Raw genomic sequence first — 20,759 nt, forward strand, 5'->3', positions numbered from 1 at the left:
CCATTTATAAATAAGGAATCATACTTCAGCAAGTCTCCCCTGGCTTATTATGGGTTGCATAATAAGAGTGATTCTTCGTAAGGTGTAGATATTGTTATTAGAAGTAGTGATGCATACCTTTTCCTCTCTTTCCTCTTACATGTTTGCTATTTTTTTGTAATTATTTTTAATTTTACATTTGGCAGGATGGATCATTTGACCACAAATGGCTCTCAGCCACACTTTGGACACCTCAACTACTGGAACAACTTGTAGCATAAGATCACTGTCCACAACATTAGCTCCATTCAATGCCCTGAGTATACAATGATCTGGATGAATGGCAATATCCACAGGCACAGTCCAATACAATCCGAATAACAGTGTAGTGTTTCTAAGGAGAGGAACGAGGGGTTAGTCATGTGTTCATGGGTGTGGTTGTAGTTTGCATCACCAAGCGATGTTTCAAGTAGTTATGAAGCTAAATACAGTAACCTAGAAACCACTGCACTGTTGAATTTAACATGTTTCTCTGTAAGCATCATGAAGTAATTGTTTGTCGGTGTGCCTCGTGCGGATACATACAGGAATGTAAAATTGTGAATTCGTCTACGTCACTTCCGGCCCCTCATCATGAACCATCAATCAAAGCGAAGTTAGCTATCAGAATGCTAACACAGTAGGAGTCCATATTGTTTGTTGGCAAGCCACTTTTATGAATTTACATCATCCTATTGACTCGCATTAATTATTTCCGCCACGCGTGTAAGACGGAGTCACGCAATACTTGGAGGACCTGTAATCCGCTAACTAAAACGCAGCTAGCTAAAATGCTTACCTGTTTGGCGTCTTTCTTCCTCAAAAGTCAAGAGCCAAAAACACTTGAATGGGATGCGAGGACTCCTGGACCACGGGGGTTGGCTCGTTTATTCCGTCCGTCGGTCCACAGCGGGCGGGAGTACTTTACAACCAGGAGTCTATTTCCGAAGTGAAAGGCAGCATCCGCGCTTGAATGTTTTTTCTTTTCGTCCCCCTGCTGACTTTAAATGTCTGATATTGTGCCTCGCCACGCCACATGGGCTGACAGCTTCGTCTGGCCGACTAGTCCAATGAGAAAGGAGGCCCGGCTCTCGCATCCAGCCAGCAGCGAGCAATGAGCTCAACGCCCCTCTCATGAAAAAAAAGTGAAAACAAGACCCGGGGTTAGTGGAGTTCAAACCTGCGGTCACTCTCCGTGTCTCCATCAAACATCCTCCGTCCAATGCCAATTAAATAAGCCATTAAATTGATGTATTGTCAAAGATAAATATCAGTTACAAGGGATTCATGTTTTATCTAGTCTTAATTTCAACTCAAATGACACATCTATAAAAAGATGGAGTTTCACATTATTTCTCACACATTTAGACTCACGTGCGCGCCAACGAACCTCTAGTTAAACCAATGAGCCAAACTAATGACCAGCCAGCTAAACTAACCAAAATAAAGTTACTGAATGATTACACCCTCTCTATACATTGTATTCTATTTTCATATCATTTATTTATTATTAAGATTTTACCTTTTTGATCTTGATAGCAGTCAAGGGGAAATTAACCGGGTCACGTTCAGACATGCGCAGACTCAAGTCCTGTTTAGATTACGTAACTGCTTTGAACTCGGCGGTTATGTGAGCACGTGGGTGACACGCAAACAGTGACTGACAGGAACGTTCACCAATGCCGCTACGGAGGATGCTGAGGATCCGGAGAGCCATCCAATCAGCGTCGAGAGGAAGAAGGATAGCGCGATTAAGAGGCGGGGCGACTGATGACGAACCCGCTGGCGTGACCCCCTATGAGGTTACCGTAGTTCATGAATTCAGTCGGCTTGCATGATACGCTGTCTGTCCTCCTGACCCACTCTGGTTGAAAGGCAAAACCAATGAAAATGAACACAATTATACATTTTGTTTGATAATACCATCATAAGGGTAGTTTGATTTTCAAATCATCAGAAAAGGGTGAGGTTTTCTTGTAGTTTTAAGATATTTACATAGTAGATTGACTAAACAAAGAAAAAATTAGGGCTGATGGGGTACTAATTGTGTTCCATTTATTACTGTGAACAAAAGGAGAAATACTAGCTGGACATGATGACAGTATATACACAGTATTTGTCATTTGTCAGTAGCACAAGTAGCACAACAGTAGTAGCACGAGTGGCACAACATTTTAATCACACTTTGAAACCGTGTTGAGCAATGAGGGGTTGCGTTCAAAGACGCTACATCATTTAAGTTGAATTACTATTTTTGAGTGTACCTGTACTTGATTATGCATTGCTGTGAAAAAGCAACTTCACTTTTTATGCATGTTTGTCACACTTAAATGTTTCAGATCCATCCATCCATGCTGGAGCCTATCCCAGCTGTCTTGGGGCGATAGGCGGGGTACACCCTGGACTGGTGGCCAGCCAATCAAAGGTCACATATAGACAAACAACCATTCACACATGTCAATTACAACTCAACTGAACACAAAATGTGAAAAACTGAAAATGTGAAATACATGAAAGACAAGTGAAATGAAAAAATATAATTGGGTTGATTTCAAACCTTAAAGAACACTGTAGCAACTGTCGGTGAAGGTGGTAGCAACATCATGTCCTGGGGCGCTTTGGTGCCACTGGTCCTGGTGCTCTGCTCAAAGGGAATGGCATCATGAAGGAGGACTACCTCCAAATTCTTAACCTTCACCTCACACCCGCAGCCAGACGGATGACACAATGATGTACTTACTGGATGGATATACGTCAGTCTTTAACATTATAGTTCCTGATCCTATCAGGGGCTTTGTGTCTCAAGTTCTTGGATGGTGCTTTGGAAGGGTTCTTCTTTTGCTGGAGCTCGGCTGGAGGACGTCTGTGGATGGGCGCGCTGGTCCCTGCAACCGTGACTCCAGAACCGCCAGGCTTAGTTGCTCTGGTCCTGCTCGGCTGGCTTTCACCTTGATGCAGACATAGGGGTGGCATCACAGTCAAGTACTAGACCAGGGCTGTCCAAGCTCTTCCCAAGCCAAGAGTCTGGGCCGCACACCACAAAATGAAAGGATACTCCAAGGATATTCATTCATTCATTTTCTACCGCTTTTTCCTCATGAGGGTCACGGGGGTGCTGGAGCCTATCCCAGCTGTCTTCGGGCGAGAGGCGGGGTACACCCTGGACTGGTGGCCAGCCAATCACAGGGCACATATAGACAAACAACCATTCACACTCACATTCATGTTCCCCGCCTCTCGCCCAAAGACAGCTGGGACAGGCTCCAGCACCCCCCGCGACCCTCGTGAGGAAAAAGCGGTAGAAAATGAATGAATGAATGAATGAATGGCCTTCCTTGACCAGCTCAACAACCCAAAAAGCTGTACGTAGAACCTCCTTGAGATCCAACAATGCAAAATACAAAATGAAGACAGTAGTACGCTTACCCTCTGAGTGGAGAGATGAGCTGAGTCCATGGTCCAGTATTTCCCAAATCTCTTTCAACGATGGGAGCGAGTCCTCCGAACCAGACGCCATCTTCACCTCCAACGAGACTGCGGGACTTTGGTCTGACACTTTACATGTCTGAGAAAAAAGAAGCGAGGTTCAAATAAAGCTGTATATGTTGCACATGTACAGTACATACGTATCTATATACAGTATATCTGTTGGTTTAGCTCATAAAAGTGACTACACAGGAAGCTCAAATCCACTTTCATCACTCTAAGCCAGGGGTCTCAAACATGCGGCCCGCGCAAGTTTGATATGGATGCTGTATGGTATCATGTACCCAGAAAAAATTATTACGTTTGATTAATGTTCATGTTAAAGGTTAAATAACTGTTAATAGTTATCCTCCCTATCCGTGTGGAAGTGGTAAGTTTTTGACTATTTAAGTTTAAAGGAAATAACTTGAAGGCTACCGTTTAGGTCACTAGCTCTCTAGTTTGCGAGTTAGCATGTGTCTCAAGACCCTGCAGTTGCGCAATATGTTGTAAATAAAAAGAGTATAAATGTGACTATAGTCGTGTTTTGTCATGTCTACAGGGCTCTAATAATGCTTTGTTCATTTTAATCTGGAAAAAATAATTTGTCTACCCACCAACTATATGTGGTTTCTTAAGTTTTTATTATTTGCCGTTTTATTATTATTATTATTATATTTATTACTGATTGATTTTCTTTATTCTTGATTTGTTTATTTATTTTTCATCTTATTTTGTGTAGAAAAAAAAAAGTAAGATATTTGAGAACAGTGGAATGTTTTATCAGAGCTTTTCTTGTAGAAAATCGAAACCAAAGCAAAGTTTATTCATTTTTCTGTTTTTAATAAAAACGTTTTTTTTTTTTTGGAAAACCTGATGCGTCCCAGTCTCACCCAGACCCTAGCTCCAGTGGCCCCCAAGTAAATTGAGTTTGAGACCCCTGCTCTAAGCAATATTGGGAGGAATTGGCAAGGCAGCTGCATTAGTGGTGCCAGCATGCACGTACGTGTGTGTGGGGGGGGGGGGGGGGGTGTTTGCAGAGGATTGGGCTGATGAAAGCCGCACCAGTGTGCACCCGTGTTAGCATGCAGCACAGGTGACTGGATTGCATTTCAACATTCCCAATACTCCAAGTTAGTGCACATGTCATGTCGGGAATGCCGTGGCTTTTCCATACGCCAACCAGAGAACACATGTCAAACTGTAAAGGTCATCATCTTTTGATGACGTCATTGTGATCTGGCGCCATGTAGGATGTACAAGTGACCTTGGAAGAGACACTTTTCATGATGGGGACACTCGGATCCTGGAAGAGGATGTTGTTCTCTGTTGTTCTCATTTTCCAGGAGTTTTCAATGTGTAAATGAGTTTGGAAATCCAAACCATTATCCCGGCTGGCATGGATTGTGTCCAAGGACAAGTAGTATAGCCCATAGATGTTTTTGGTGCACTGTAGTATTTATTTTGTTACTTTCCCAGTGCAATATGTTTTCAATGACTTACTGAAAGCAGTGTTTTGAAATGGGATCCATTCATACTTTGATACAAAAATAAATATCTTTAAATAGTCCTGCATGTGGCCTGCATGGAATAAAATTCCAGGTGTGTTGGAAATGTCATACCGTAATTTTACATTGTTTTAGCCTACTGTTGATTATGGCACAGTGATTTTAAAACTGGCACTCCTTGGCATAGACAGTGAAATTATTACCCCAGACCCATCAGGGGTGTTGGGCCCTCTGGACCAAAGGTCGCCAGCTCCTTCCACGGTAGGATCTGCCCTCTCAGACGCCCTGTAAGCCATTTGTCTTACAGCATACTGAAGCTCCTAGGAGACAAGGGCATTACAACGTGGACGAGTGGACCACTGCGACCTCTAGTGGTAGAAAACACAACCAACATCTGATCTTGACAATATGCTAAGAAGGTATATGTACTGTATTTGAAGAATAAACTATAGATTACCATCAAGTTCACTATTTCTATGTGCAATTCTTCTTCATGTTCAACTTTTTGTTACATTTTGAACAGGCATGTGTTGGTCCTTCAAAGCTATGATGTGCGTCTATGTGGCAGTGGACCACCTGATAGCACTGTTGGCTTATTGGCAATGGGAGAAGACCTGTAGAGTACCTGAAGGGCCTGTACCTGTGTGGTAAGCTTGTACTGTAGTTGCTCCACAGCAGAAAGTCGATCATGTTGATGTCCTTCTTCCACTGGAACACAATCCTTCTTTTCTTCTATATCTGTATGGCACACAACAGAGCTGACTCCAGATCTGTACATGACTTATTATACAGCATCTTGGCACTTATCAAACTTGTAAGACACTATTCTAAACACTGTTTTTGTTTAGAAGCAAATACGTGTAAATACGTGACTGAATGTGACTTTCTTACTATACCCTGTCCTTCAGCGGCGATGCGGGCACGGAGGCAGTTGCCCATCCGGATGAGCTGTTGCTTCTCCCTGCTCAGATGGGCAATGTACGCCACTGCCTGCCTCAGCCTGGCGTGCACCAGCATAATCTTCCTTCTGATGCTCTCAACATTTCCACATGCAGCGTCAGCCATCAGAGACGAGGTGGCGTGCTGCTGCTGCCACAGGTAGAGGTTCTCATCCTGGATCTGTCCCACCAGAGCACCAGAAAGTCAGTCACAGTTAATGGTTTTATTTCATTTGAACATGCATCAGATTACAATTGAGTGCATCCCATAATCAGTTCACAGTTCCACATGTCCAAAAGGAGTAGGAAGAAGCAAAGCTTATTAAATCCTACCCCTCCATCTGGTACTTTTACAATCAGTAACTGTTACATTTGTTCACTTCCTGCTTTCCTAATATAGTTTAAATTAAATTAAATTAAATTAAATTAAATTAAATTAAATTAAATTAAATTAAATTAAATTAAATTAAATTAAATTAAATTAAATTAAATTAAATTAAATTACAAGGTGATATGAGCATCCAATGACATAATGGGTACCATAGTAAGTGTCAATATAGTGATATATATAGCACATCATGACTGGTTCAAGACTCTTCATCCTTGTATTTAGCAAACATCAACTGCTTGTATTGTTTCTTGAATTGGCTCATCGTTGTGCATTGTTTGAGGTCCTTACTCAATCCATTCCATAGTTTGATTCCACATACTGAAATGCTATGGCTTTTTAACGTAGTCCTAGCATAGAAGTGTTTCAAATGTACTTCTTCCCTGAGATCATATTTCTCCTCTCTTGTAGAGAAGTATTGGATGACATTTTTAGCTAATTGGTTATTTTTAGCCTTATGCATTATTTTAGCTGTTTGAAGATGAACTATATCAGCAAGTTGAAGTATTTGTGATTTTATCACAATCCAGCAACAACTGGAGAGCAGCAATTGAAATGCATTAAAGATATTTTTATGTTCTGCTGAATGTGGAGGATTTGTAGCCAAGCTCACCAGGAGATGATCAGTCTTGTACAACAAAGTATAGGTATAGTAGTGTAAGTATAGGGTACATGTACTTCATATACACACAGCGATCCTTCATGATACTTCCATGGAGAACAGATTTACACAAGAAATTATACTTCATTCTTCCAGTACCTGATCTGTGGGGTCGGCATGCGGCCCTCTCAGAACCCGCGTCCTCCAAAAAGTGGAGCCTGCATGTTTCTCCAGACACAGACCTGAGGATGCAAAGTCTCAGTGAAGATGGTGATATTTTTTTTTTATCACATACTACAGTATTAATTGTCCCTGTACCCTAGAAACCGCCCATGAATGATACGGGAAAAGGCCGAAATGATACTGTGTCAAAGCCCAGGGCAGTGATACTGATAAAATATAGAGTTTAACCATGTCCAGTATCAGCCCCCGTAGCTGTCCACTCAGAGCGCGCTGCTCTGGTATCGTGCCTGTGAAACAACCAATCAGAGAACAGCTCACGAGTGCTTAGTGCCTAGTGCTTCTCCAGTCACCAAAAAACCCAAACTTGATTAATGGAACTTTAATTGTCAGACATTGATAAGATAAGACTGTTGATAAAATATTATTGTTTGAAATATTTTTGCAATTATTGTGTTTACACTGTTTAGATATAATACATGTAATAAACTGAACATTTTCTGGAAACAAAATGTTCTTTTGATTAAATAGTATGTGATAATAAGCTCATGATTAAATAGTATGTGATAATAAGATCATCACATGGTTTGTCTGGTATCAGGCCCAGTATCATGCCCCCAAGTGTCAGTATCAGCCCGAGACCGAAGGTCTGGCCTGATACCAGACAAACCATGTGATAACCTATAATCCTCCATCTATACATCTCTTTCTCTCCCTCCCTCGGTCTCTCGCTCTCTCTTACAGGGCCAACAAAAAATTAGCTACGTGCCTTATATGGCCCCCTGGCCGTACTTTGGAGAGGCCTTGGCTCCGAGGACTGAGCTTGAGACCAATATTAGCCTGCACGGGCTTGGCTATGAAAGACTAACTGGCACAGCTGCAGGTTCAATGACCCAGGATATTGAAACACACACTGTGCTTTATACAGTGGATGCTTAAAGGTCAAACACAATGTGTTCCAGCCTATGTCCCATGTCGTCATATTTTCATACACTATGTCCATTGTAACTGTAATGGCAAGGTTAAGTTAAAAATAAGCTCATTTTCTCTAGTGCCTGTCGTCAGTCGGGTGACAGGTGAGCTGGAGCCTATCCCAGCTGAAAATGACCTCGGCTAGTCAGCTGCAGAGTTCAACCACTGGTAATGATTATTGGCAAGTTGAATGATATGCCTTTATTCGTCCCTCAGTGGGGAAATTTGCAGTTTTTTTTTTTTTTTTTTTTTTAATGAAGTTATTGCTAACTTAGCTATATTGTACTCAGCAGCCAGAACAAAGATGCACGCAATGCTACCCCATCTCGCAATCAATACAATTCACAGTGCAGTCATATTCCTCTCATCACTGACTTGGAGGTCTCATGACATCTGCTGACATCTGGTACAATTTTATCATCTGACCTCCAGGATTTCCTGCAACTTTAAAGGCATCACTTTTTCACACAAGGGGGCTTTGTCCAATCCTGTTATGTTTCTTCTGAGTCCATTGTGTCTGAACTGAATGGTATAGTTCCATATTCTAGATGATTTGCCCCCAGTTTGGCCTAAATTCCAACACAGTTCCATCAAATGAGAAATGAAGATGCCATAAAATGCCGGATATAATATGTGACTTCATATGCAAGCCTTAATATTGCACTGAAAACTACCTGTCTTCGATTCCTGGTTGTGAGGATGTGGTTTCTCTGTAGATGTGTGGGCCAGGGACTCAGCAGGAACTTGGCTGGAGAGCCCTGAAACACCTTGCAGCTTCCTCTCAAGTTGTCCGCATTGAGCCTTCAACAGGCTCACCTCCTGCTTCAGAGCCTCAGTGTAGTCTGGAAAAGAGAAACCAGTCAGAAAGGTTGGTGTTGTTTGTTCACCAACACGGTATGATTCACGTTTGTTTGGCTGGCTGGAGCCTCCGGGTAACCTTTGAAGATCATCATTTATACTTCTGTGAAAGAGACCTGATAAATCTGCTGGGGCGGTGTTGGCAGAGATGTCAGAATGCTTGGCAGGGGGGTCAGTTGCGGAGGTGATGGACACAGCGGTGGGGGGTTTCAATGCATCGGTAGAGGAGGCCTGTGGATGTGGTCGGAGAGCACTAAGGTCCTCCATGTCTTTTCTCATCTGGGAAACCACAGCTCGCAACATGCTGTTCTGCTCCATCAGCGAGCGTATCTTCTCAGATGCTGCATCGTCGGTCTTTGACATGAGGTCCTGCAAATACATAATACTGACTACTAGGGACCAGGACTGTCCTGGTCAAATGTGGCCCGCAGGACACTAGTTTGAGGCCCCCGCCTTGATATGAAAGTTTAATGTTAGTGTGCCCCGCGCAAGTTTGATATGGATGCTGTATGGTATCATGTACCCAGAAAAAATTATTACGTTTGATTAATGTTCATGTTAAAGGTTAAATAACTGTTAATAGTTATCCTCCCTATCTGTGTGGAAGTGGTAAGTTTTTGGCTATTTAAGTTTAAAGGAAATAACTTAAGGCTACCGTTTAGGTCGCTAGCTCTCTAGTTTGCGAGTTAGCATGTGTCTCAAGACCCTGCAGTTGCGCAATATGTTGTAAATAAAAAGAGTATAAATGTGACTATAGTCGTGTTTTGTCATGTCTACAGGGCTCTAATAATGCTTTGTTCATTTTAATCTGAAAAAAATCATTTGTCTACCCACCAACTATATGCGGTTTCTTAATTTTTAATTATTTGATGTTTTATTATTATATTATTTATTACTGATTGATTGATTTTCTTTATGCAACACGCTTGTGGTTGCCATTTTGTTAGCAAGCTAAGGATGCTTACAGGATGTTTTGTGATAAAAAGAAAAATTCATTAAGAACACAGTTGGATTCACGGGGTGTATTAATAACACAACATGCTAACCAGAGCATGTAAACCAAGGCAACATTTTGGATGTTAACCAAAAAACAGATACTACTGTATCTTTTACAGTAGTATATTAACATATTAAACTTTACACATTTAGTTAAAAATAGTTATTTATATTGTATTATTAATTTATGATAAAAACTCATAATTGTACAATATAAGCAATTTGATGTCTTGATTCGCAGCCTTCAAGTATTTTCCAATAAATGACTTTTGGACCAATACAAATACATGGACAAGATGGCCAATCATGCAATTTTGATGATTATGTCAGTACATCACCCAGTCCCCCAACCAACCAAGGCCACAAATAGATTGCAGTCCTGTGGGAAACACTGTTATTTCAGGTGCTAAAGATGTCAGAAGTTGACTGGCAGTGTAGCGGGGCAGAGGGCCAGACTGAAAGGCCAGTATACCCTCAGGGTGCTGGCGCAAAAAGGCCATTGCCTAAAACTGGACGGGCCTGAATGCAGAGTACTTGAACTGAAGGGTATGAGGTGCAAAGGGAAATACTGCAAGCGTTTGACCTAACAAGCACTGCATCAATAAGTTTATGTAAGTATAAGAACATGGTGCATGATGTCTTACCTGCGATGCTTTGTCTTGCTCCTTTTCCACAGAAGGAATCAAGGCGGTCAGGCCTTTCAGCGCTGCTTCTTTTTCACTGAGCTCCGCCTTTGCCTGATAAAGGGAAATATATCGAACCAATGGGGCGGATGAGTCTGCGCATCACAACCGTTTTATAATTCAGCTCTGTCAAGGGACCATGTTTGTGCATTGCAAATGTTGCAGATGCTAACCTGGTCTCTGGCCCGGGTCAAATCCTGAATAAGCTGCTCATTAGCCAGGTAGTGTTTAGCCTCGGCAACATCGTAGCGCCTCTGCCACTCCAGCTCCACCTGAACCCGTGACTCCTCCAGATCCGCCTCTCTTTTCAAACCGGCGCTCACATCCTGTTTGTATCTGACAGCACACAAACATTCCAACCACTCTGAAGTCATAAATGAGACCAAATATCGCACCTCTTTATGTCCTCCGTGCTCCGCTCCAGTTCTGCTTTAAGTTTGTCGTTGTTTTCCCGCAAGCTCATCAACTCTGCATCCTTGGCGACCATCTCGCTGGAGGCTTGGCTCATGTAACTCTGGCAGACAGTCTGGCTTGCATCCACTTCCAGGCGGAGCCTTCCAAATCACACATGACAATAAACACCGGGATGAAAAATATAAAAGGGGCGTGGCCGCTTACTTACCTATGTGGAAGTGGTCATGTGGCATTTTGGCAGAATCTGGCCATATTAGCTACTATTTACTATACTACACCCGTGACCTGAGTTTGACGCCCCTGGTCTACATTGAACAACTCCTCCAGTCCACTGTGGTCCAAATGTGGCCCGCAGGACACTAGTTTGAGGCCCCCGCCTTGATATGAAAGTTTAATGTTAGTGCGGGCCCGCGCAAGTTTGATATGGATGCTGTATGGTATCATGTACCCAGAAAAAATTATTACTTTGATTAATGTTCATGTTAAAGGTTAAATAACTGTTAATAGTTATCCTCCCTATCCATGTGGAAGTGGTAAGTTTTTGGCGATTTAAGTTTAAAGGAAATAACTTGAAGGCTACCGTTTAGGTTGCTAGCTCTCTAGTTTGCGAGTTAGCATGTGTCTCAAGACCCTGCAGTTGCGCAATATGTTGTAAATAAAAAGAGTATAAATGTGACTATAGTCGTGTTTTGTCATGTCTACAGGGCTCTAATAATGCTTTGTTCATTTTAATCTGAAAAAAATAATTTGTCTACCCACCAACTATATGTGGTTTCTTAAGTTTTTATTATTTGCCGTTTTATTGTTATTATTATATTTATTTATTACTGATTGATTGATTTTCGGCGGCACGGTGGTCTAGTGGTTAGCGCACAGACCTCACAGCTAGGAGGACCAGGGTTCAATTCCACCCTCAGCCATCTTTGTGTGGAGTTTGCATGTTCTCCCCGTGCATGCATGGGTTTTCTCCGGGTACTCCGGTTTCCTCCCACATTCCAAAAACATGCTAGGTTAATTGGCGACTACAAATTGTCCATAGGTATGAATGTGAGTGTGAATGGTTGTTTGTCTATATGTGCCTTGTGATTGGCTGGCCACCAGTCCAGGGTGTACCTCGCCCAAAGACAGCTGGGATAGGCTCCAGCACCCCCGCAACCCTCGTGAGGAAAAAGCGGTAGAAAATGAATGCATGAACGAATGTCTGAGTTGTCAAAGTGTAATATGTAATATTTTGTAACCATTATTGCTCAGCACCATCATGGAACAGCGGCAGCTGTCTGCTGACAGTGTTCTGGTCTTCTGGTCTTCATGTCATGAGAGCGTCCCACCTTTTTATTGTGCCATTTTTCTCATCCAAGGCCATCTGCATGTCTTTGCGTGCCGAGTGAGCCTGAGCGGACGTGACCTCCATGTCTTCCTGCAGTTTGACCATGCGCTCCTCAGCTTTCTGTAGCTGCTCTCTGTGGGCCTGACAGCGAGCGTCCAGCTGCTTCTCCTTCTCCTTCAGGGCCTGGACCATGTCCTTGTTTCTTCACAAGGTCAGGGTTGATAACAAGAACAGTTAAAACATTTGTTTTTTTCCTTTCAGTGATTCAGTTCTATTAAGTTGCGTTGGTCAGCTTATTGAGGTCACGTCTCTACATGGACACTGTGATAATTAACTGGAACTGTGTCTGTGTGGATTGGCTGATAATTGACGCAAACACGTGCACACGTGTACACACAAAAAGCCTAGCCGACTGTAATGGCTCCTCCAGTTACATTTCACAAACGCTCATAATAAAAAGCACATGATAAAATTGCCAACGTGACCATGCAGAGACAGAAATAACACGCTGCCATGTAAAGAAGATAAGATAAGGCTATTAGTTTGTTGAATCAATGATCACCGCCTAGACACGTCTTATTGCTGGCTTTCAACCACGTGACCTCCAGGCAGGTCACACAAGACTGGGTTAAAGCATCAGACATACAGGTAGGCTTCCAACATGTCTACTTTAATTTCTACGCCAATATATGTCCTTCATTGCTTTGCTGCACTGTTTGCCAAAGTGTGCGCCCCATGGCCCATTTTTAGAAGCTGGCTAGCTGGCCTGGAGTTCAGGAGAACCAGGGCGGAGAGGGGCCAGGGACAAGTGTGTGGAGCCCCCGGTGTTGGCGGATTTGGGTGCGGCAGAGCAGGCTTTGTAATTTTTGTGAAATATTTGTGCTGTTTATTCAGCGTTTAGAAACACGCGGCCCGCGGGCCAAATGTGGCCCGCAGGACACTAGTTTGAGGCCCACGCCTTGATATGAAAGTTTAATGTTAGTGCGGCCCACGCAAGTTTGATATGGATGCTGTATGGTATCATGTACCCAGAAAAAATTATTACGTTTGATTAATGTTCATGTTAAAGGTTACATAACTGTTAATAGTTATCTTCCCTATCCGTGTGGAAGTGGTAAGTTTTTGGCTATTTAAGTTTAAAGGAAATAACTTGAAGGCTACCGTTTCGGTCGCTAGCTCTCTAGTTTGCGAGTTAGCATGTGTCTCAAGACCCTGCAGTTGCGCAATATGTTGTAAATAAAAAGAGTATAAATGTGACTATAGTCGTGTTTTGTCATGTCTACAGGGCTCTAATAATGCTTTGTTCATTTTAATCTGAAAAAAATAATTTGTCTACCCACCAACTATATGTGGTTTCTTAAGTTTTTATTATTTGCTGTTTTATTATTATTATTATATTTATTAATGATGATTGATTTTCTTTATTCTTAATTTGTTTATTTTTTTTTTTTATTTTGTGTAGAAAAATAAAAAGTAAGATATTTGAGAACAGTGGAATGTTTTATCAGAGCTTTTCTTGTAGAAAATTGGAACCAAAGCGAAGTTTTAAAAAAATTTTTGTTTTTAATATATGCGGTTTTTTTTTGGAAAACCTGACGCGGCCCAGTCTCACCCAGACCCGAGCTCAAGTGGCCCCAAAGTAAATTGAGTTTGAGACCCCTGATTTAGATGAAGCAATACGAGGCCTCTGTTTTGAAGCCATCGTGTCTACGTTCCAACATTTTAGCCTTGATTTAAGTAGAAATTGCACTCGTTGTTGCACACGACAGCTAGTTTGCAAACAACAAAAAGGTAGCTTCCTCACTTCCTTATGTGGTCAGTCTCCTTCTTCTTCAGCTTGGTCTGCATCTGCTTCAGCTTGTCCTCTAGCTCCTTTATCCTGCCACAGAAGGCTGTCACAACCACCCATGTTTGACACACACACAGCGGCTGGAGGGGCATACCTGACATCTTTGACCGTGGTGACATCCTCCATCACCCGCTCCTTTTGTTGCAGCTGAGCTTGTAACTGCTTGAAGACCTCCTCAGATGCTTTGAGCACCTCCTTGGCTTCCACTTTGGCCTGACTCTGAATTTCATTCTCTTTCGACAGAAGCTTCATCTACACACGCAGAGACGTAAAAGAGATATATTAACATGGAAGATACCGTCATCTCCCGTGTATAAGCCAGGAGTGAGCCTCAATAAAATGGTCTGACTCGTGGTGTTGTTGTACAAAGAACACTAAACTCATCATACAGCAACTTAACACGCCAAAATGAGTACCGAAGAAACATACAAATAAGTACAGATATAGAAAAAAAAAAACATGTTTTTAGGTTTGCCCATCATGAATTTCATCTTTGGTGCCTGCTGGGGTGCTGCAGTGATGTCCGCCTCCCTCTGGCTCCCTCTGATGGACAGCATTGCAGCAGCACCAATCAATCAAGGCAAATTTTGAAAGTTTTTTTCATTGTAAACTCATATTGGTTAGATATTTGTACATTTCCTAGGTGCCTTTTGAGTGTTAAGTGGCTGTGTGATGAGTTTAGTGTTGCACACGCCATAATATACCATTTTATGACGTGGACTGTGCATTCTATAGTCCAGGGCAGGTTATATATGAACAAATCTGTATTTCCTCTAAATGTAATGGGTGAAGCTTATACAGCAGAATTGATGGTATTTATTTTATTGTTATTGTACCCTGAGATCCTTAGACAACAGCACTGCATGCATTTCATCCAGCTTCAAGTTGAACTCATGTCCTTTCTCTCGTAACTCTTTGTCCATGGCTGTTGTCATCTCCTGGTAACCAGAGGACAAACATGTTCAACATGAATTTTTTCAGTCTATTTTGCATTTTTTCAGTCTATCATGTATTTCTCCACATAGAGAAATGTTTACTGGTTGACTATGGCTTATTGTAAGTTTTCCATATTTTTGGCCAAATTAATAATTTCCGAGCATAGAAACGGTAAAATGGCCTCAAATACAAATATAAGGCATTCAAAGGATGCATTAATAAACATGGTGTGATGTGTAGTATTCTACACTGGTCACTAGGTGTCAGTATTGTTACATTGATGAGACAATACAGTAGCTGCTGCAGGAAGTAGTGTACAGAGAGGGGAAGTAATAAAAAGGATCAACAAGGAACTCTCTATATCAGGGGTGGGCAAACTACGGCCCGGGGGCCACATCCGGCCCGCCAAGTGTTTGAATACGGCCCGCCCAATCTTTCCAAAGTATTTCATTTAAACTCAACATACAACCTGGCATCATGGCCTGAGCCAACCTTTTGATGGTTTTATCAATTTCGTTTTTTGACATGGTCTGTTGTTTACAAAGTGCTCCTGAAAAAAGGGACACAAGCACATAATAATAATAATAATAATTATTATTATTATTAGATTATTATAATTATTATTAGAACTATTATGATTATTGTAATTATTATATTAATGCTAATTATTATATTAATGCTAATTATTATATGAATTATATATAATATTATTGTTATATTTGCATATTTTACATAATAATAATATAATCATTATTATTTTAATTTTATTGTAATTATTATAATATTTTATTAATTTTTAAATATTTAAATATAAATATAAAATAATAAATAATAATAGCAGATTGCATGACAATTTTACAGATACAATAATACCAGGTGGACTGTTACGTGTAAAATATATAGTATGCCCGCCCCCGTAAATTTTGTCATATCAATGCGGCCCGCGAGTCAAAAAGTTTGCCCACCCCTGCTCTATATGCTATACGCCAATGGTTATAGGGGTGTTATTTCATGTTTAGAGGGCTCTAATAATGTGGAAAAAAACACATTTAGAAGGTTTGGAAATGGACTCATCCCGCTGACAAACGAGGAATTATTGTATCACTGATTTCTTCACAAATAAGTTTGCCTCTAAAAATGTCTACTAATGTTTTATTCTGATTATTAACAAATTAAAGGCAAAATCACAATTTCACGCTGGAAGCACTGACTGTGGAATTAACTTGGTTTCAAATGAATGCCAAAATTCACACAACTTCCGACAATGATGATGATGAATGCAGATCCATTTCAGTGTTTGATCAAACACACACACACACACACACACGTGGACACTAAACATACGGACACTAAACATCGTTATGTGTTTATCTGGTGGGGTTCTGCAGGGCTTTTGGTGGGGCTACTCTACTCCCAGCTTAGAACGAGTAGATCAGCACTGTGCTATCTTCAAGAAAAGACAATGGGTCCATTCACCTGTCTGTGCCGAGTTAGTTCTCCTTCAAGGTCTTGTATTCTGTGCTGCAACTCCAATTTCACTCTGTCGTGTTCCTCCATGTGCTTTTGAATTTTACCTGTCATAAATCTTTCATCCAGTCACACACACACACACGCACACTTAAAACACACCGCTTGAGGGATTCTTCTCTCAAAGCAGAGCAAACAAGCGATGAAGATGTGAAGCCATGTGACATTAACATTAACAAGTTGATGCAGGATAAACGGTGGATTTGGGTATTTCTGTACATGGTTGTGTCCTCAGTCTTACTGCGTGAGCTCTTCCAACTGCAGCTTGTGCTGAGCAGATTTGTTGTGGCTGATAAGCTGCTGCTGTCTCGCCTCAGCGTCTTTGGCCTCCAGTATGGCAACCTGAATTTGGAGCCGACTCAGCTCCTCCTGCCTGTCAATGAGGGTAGAATTACACAGTTGCTCGGGGCTACAACATTAGGTCCTGGTGCTTCTGCAGTATGGTGTCTCCTTGGGCTGTGTAATATTCTATATGAGCTTTTCTATAGCTTTTTTTTGTGGCCAGCCAGTTTGCTCCATTGTAGTGCAATTTTACAAATATTGACTTGGATGTGTGGTTTTTGTTGTACCTGTTCATCTCCATGGTTACAGCCTTGGAGGAGATGGCATCGTATCGCTCCAGCTCTCTGTCTCGTTCCTCCAGGATGCTTAGGTTGTACTGAAAGTCCTCCTTCAGCTTCTGGTTCTGCTGTCTTAACACATTTAGGAACACCAAACATCATAATAACAACCACACAAAATTTCCAAAATTGCTCTTTGGGGGGGATGTGGAGACTTTGCTTTGTGAGCACTGCGCTACTTTTGGGGGATCATCAGGATGTTTTACCAGCTTTAATGTTCTTTTTGTTCAGCAGTGGCTTTGGTCTTGGAACTCTGTTTTAGCCTAGTGTCTTTCTTATGGTGGACCCATGAACTCTGACCTTAACTAAGGCAAGTGAGGCCTGCAGTTCTTGGATGGGTCATCACTGCGCACTTGGGAGTCATTTTGGCTGGCCGGCCACTCCTAGGAAGGTTCACTGTTTTCACCATTTGTGGATAATGGCTCTCACTGTGGTTGGCTGGAGTCCCAATGCTTTATAAATACCTTTATAAACTTTTCCAGACTGACAGATCTCAATGAATCTCAGTTAAGCTATGTTTTAACAATGGGGTCAATCATGTTTTCATTCTGGAATGTGTAGTTTTGGATTTATATTCTGCTTTAATAATAAATGTTCATATAAAAAGTGCATTTTGCGTTAAGTTCATAAATGAGACAACAGCAATGTGTGTGTATAAATACTGTATATACTGTCTTGCAACTCTTGACAGTACACAAAGGTCCATTGTATTGCGCTAAAGGCTAGATACTATTGAGAGACGTTTCAAAACCTTTGCAAATAGAAGCGGTCGTGTGTGTAGGGTCCAATGCTGTGACTGCTTGGTGAGGAAATATGAACACTAGAGGAGTTCATACTGCTGTCACATTGTATAACAGGATATTTAACCTCTTAAATCCTGGGCAATTTAAAGACATATTTCCAATAAATGAAAGCTTTTCTCAGCATTTGATTGTTGGTGCATCTTTACCACTAGATATGGAATAGGAAGGATTACATGACATGCCAAGTCATCCTTGTCTTTTGTCTTCACAATAAGAGCCAAATGGAAGCATGGCGTGTATGCTGTCAATAACCTGTCATGTTTAAAGGGATAACATGAAAAAAAATTACATGACTATATTCATCTTAAGTTGAGATATAGACACCTGAGAGACAGACACTCCTCATCTGCCTTTCTGAGAGAATCCTCCAATAGATGAATCCTTCTAGCCTGGAGATCCTTCCATTCTCTCTCTTTATTGGCTGCCTGGGCCTCCAGGTCTTCAAGTCCGCTGTAACCAATTGCCTGCATTTTGGTTTCTGCAACACTCAGCATCTGAAACCTACAAAGACACATGTGTTATTATACTACAGCATGGACATACTGCAATATACACACACATTCAGCATCTTCTGGAGTAGCCATTGTAACTTTTCTTCATGACGTCTATTGCCCTCTGCATAACACCCATTGTCATGTTGTTTTCACCTCTAAATGCGGTCTACACAGGCAAAAGCTGTCCTACCCAGTTTGAACGTGACTTTACTGGCTGATTAAACAATGCAGTCGGACACACCTGGGAAACAAATACTTCTGTCACGTTCTGTCATGTCCCAGTGCCATACTGACAAACAATAGGGTGGTGTTCAAACTAAAGATGCATGCAATCCAGACGGAATAAAAGATGAGACATATTCCTCTGTTGATGACAAACCCAAATGTTCCTAGAGCTAACATTCATTCATTCATTCTCGACCGCTTCTTCCTCACGAGGGTCGCGGGGGTGCTGGAGCCTATCCCAGCTGTCTTCGGGCGAGAGGCGGGGGACTGGTCGCCAGCCAATCACAGGGCACATATAGATCAAACAACCATTCACACTCACATTCATACCTATGGACAATTTGGAGTCGCCAATTAACCTAGCATGTTTTTGGAATGTGGGAGGAAACCGGAGTACCCGGAGAAAACCCACGCATGCACGGGGAGAACATGCAAACTCCACACAGAGATGGCCGAGGGTGGGATTGAACTCGGGTCTCCTAGCTGTGAGGCCTGCACGCTAACCACTCATCCGCCATGCAGCGGTATAAATAAAAAAAAGACATACATATGATGAATGGAATGGATAAATGAACATTTAAGGTTACTTTCCCCTTCAATGAAGACATCATTCTTGAGCAAGATCGACACAGACACCACCTTCCTGTTTGGCCATGTTGTTTCAATAGCCTTTCTCATCTTGGTAACCTAAAATGGAGACAGCTGCAAGGGCCTGTATGTTAACTAAGAAGGTGGAAATACTATTGAATTCCAGAAATAACTCATGGCAAAACAGGCAGGTGGTAAATGTTTATTTATCGTTTTCATTCCTCATTTGTATGGTTTCACTATTGTTTTATGTAAGTAAATTCAGTGACTGTGAAAACACACCTTGGAAGGGTTTGAATGCTAACAATGCTAATGTTAACATGCGAACACCTAGCATAATAGTTTGTATCGGTGCCTGCCTCTGAAAATTCTAAATATGTTAGTGTAATTATGTTAGCATGCTAATATGAAAAAATGCTATTATGCACATGGTGGCATGCAAGCAATGTTACAGTTAGCATGGTAGCAATGCTAATGTTAGCATGCTAACACCTGGCATAATAGTTTGTATAGGCGCCTGCCTCTGAAAATTCTAAACATGTCAGTATAATTATGTTAGCATACTAATATGAAAAAATGCTAGTACGCACATGATGGCATGCAAGCAATGTTACCGTTAGCATGGCAGCAATGCTAATGTTAGCATGCTAACACCTGGCATGATAGTGCTAAGTGTTAATATAAGTACCTACCCATTAAAAACAACTACAAATTGAACACAAATTGCCAATATTAGCATGCTAGCGATGCTAACGTGCTCTTCCTGTCTGTTTGGAAGCTATAGACAAGAAAAACAGACAGCATGCACAATTATATGTTGGCCAGCAAAGAGACATTTTCTTTCAGAACGAGAAATCCTGTCACGTTTTAATCTTTTTTACTCTTGTCGTCACGGCCCATTAAGACAAGTTGCTGTCAACAAATGGCCCCAGGCTGCACCTTGGATACCGCCGTCATACTGTCTACTAAGTTATGAAACACGTCTGTCTTTTGTGTGTACGGACTGTATCATATATGCCTAACTAGCTTCATTACGAAATACCAATAGAAATGTGGAAAACCCGTAGTTCAAGTACTAAAATACACAAGCACGTAAAACTAATAAAACGTATTTGACTTTACCGTGTAGCTGCAATTGTTTCCGTAAAAAGTATTTCAAGTCCTCGGGGGGGACAAAGGCAATCAAAGCCGCCACTTTGGTTCCAATATGTCAGCCTTGGAACAGCAAAGAGTTAAAACATAACATAAATGTTCAAAGAGATGCTGAAATCTTGGCGGAGATAATAACTATTTGTTTTGTTTTTTAATTGTTTACTCGCTTGAGACTGCTTCGTTCGAGAGTAAAGGGTTTCCATAGCAACAGCACGTA

The 20,759-nt window shown here is 41.5% G+C and overlaps 2 protein-coding genes across 3 annotated transcripts in view; both read right to left on the reverse strand.

The window, feature by feature from the left end:
* Positions 1–1,655, reverse strand: part of fasn (fatty acid synthase) — a 34,283-nt gene extending 32,628 nt beyond the window's left edge. The window contains exons 1-2 of one of the 2 annotated variants that reach the window (XM_058061661.2): positions 1,541–1,655; positions 818–1,149 (exon numbers count right to left, since the gene is read on the reverse strand). The gene's annotated coding sequence lies outside the window, so the exon portion shown is untranslated. Of the gene's footprint in view, positions 1–817; positions 1,476–1,540 lie in introns of those variants that run through there. The other variant, XM_078788885.1, reaches the window with a different exon arrangement.
* A 1,020-nt stretch (positions 1,656–2,675) lies between these two features.
* ccdc57 (coiled-coil domain containing 57) lies at positions 2,676–20,749 on the reverse strand. The gene is made up of 20 exons (XM_078788886.1): positions 20,513–20,749; positions 18,408–18,584; positions 17,230–17,352; positions 16,902–17,033; positions 16,610–16,718; positions 15,034–15,135; positions 14,292–14,449; positions 14,153–14,227; positions 12,350–12,550; positions 11,003–11,161; positions 10,781–10,943; positions 10,569–10,661; positions 9,030–9,297; positions 8,745–8,912; positions 7,078–7,160; positions 5,888–6,110; positions 5,632–5,729; positions 5,195–5,311; positions 3,445–3,583; positions 2,676–2,966 (listed from the first exon to the last, which is right to left on the reverse strand). The coding sequence occupies exons 2-20, from the start codon at positions 18,575–18,577 to the stop codon at positions 2,773–2,775; spliced, it is 2,775 nt and encodes a 924-aa protein (XP_078645012.1). The 5' UTR covers positions 18,578–18,584; positions 20,513–20,749; the 3' UTR covers positions 2,676–2,772.
* Positions 20,750–20,759: the final 10 nt, after the last annotated feature.

The sequence above is a fragment of the Doryrhamphus excisus genome, linkage group LG2 (assembly GCF_037039965.1).
Source record: "Doryrhamphus excisus strain RoL-2023G ecotype Guam linkage group LG2, RoL_Dexc_Guam_v1.1, whole genome shotgun sequence".
In the NCBI taxonomy this organism is placed as follows: Eukaryota; Metazoa; Chordata; class Actinopteri; order Syngnathiformes; family Syngnathidae; genus Doryrhamphus; species Doryrhamphus excisus.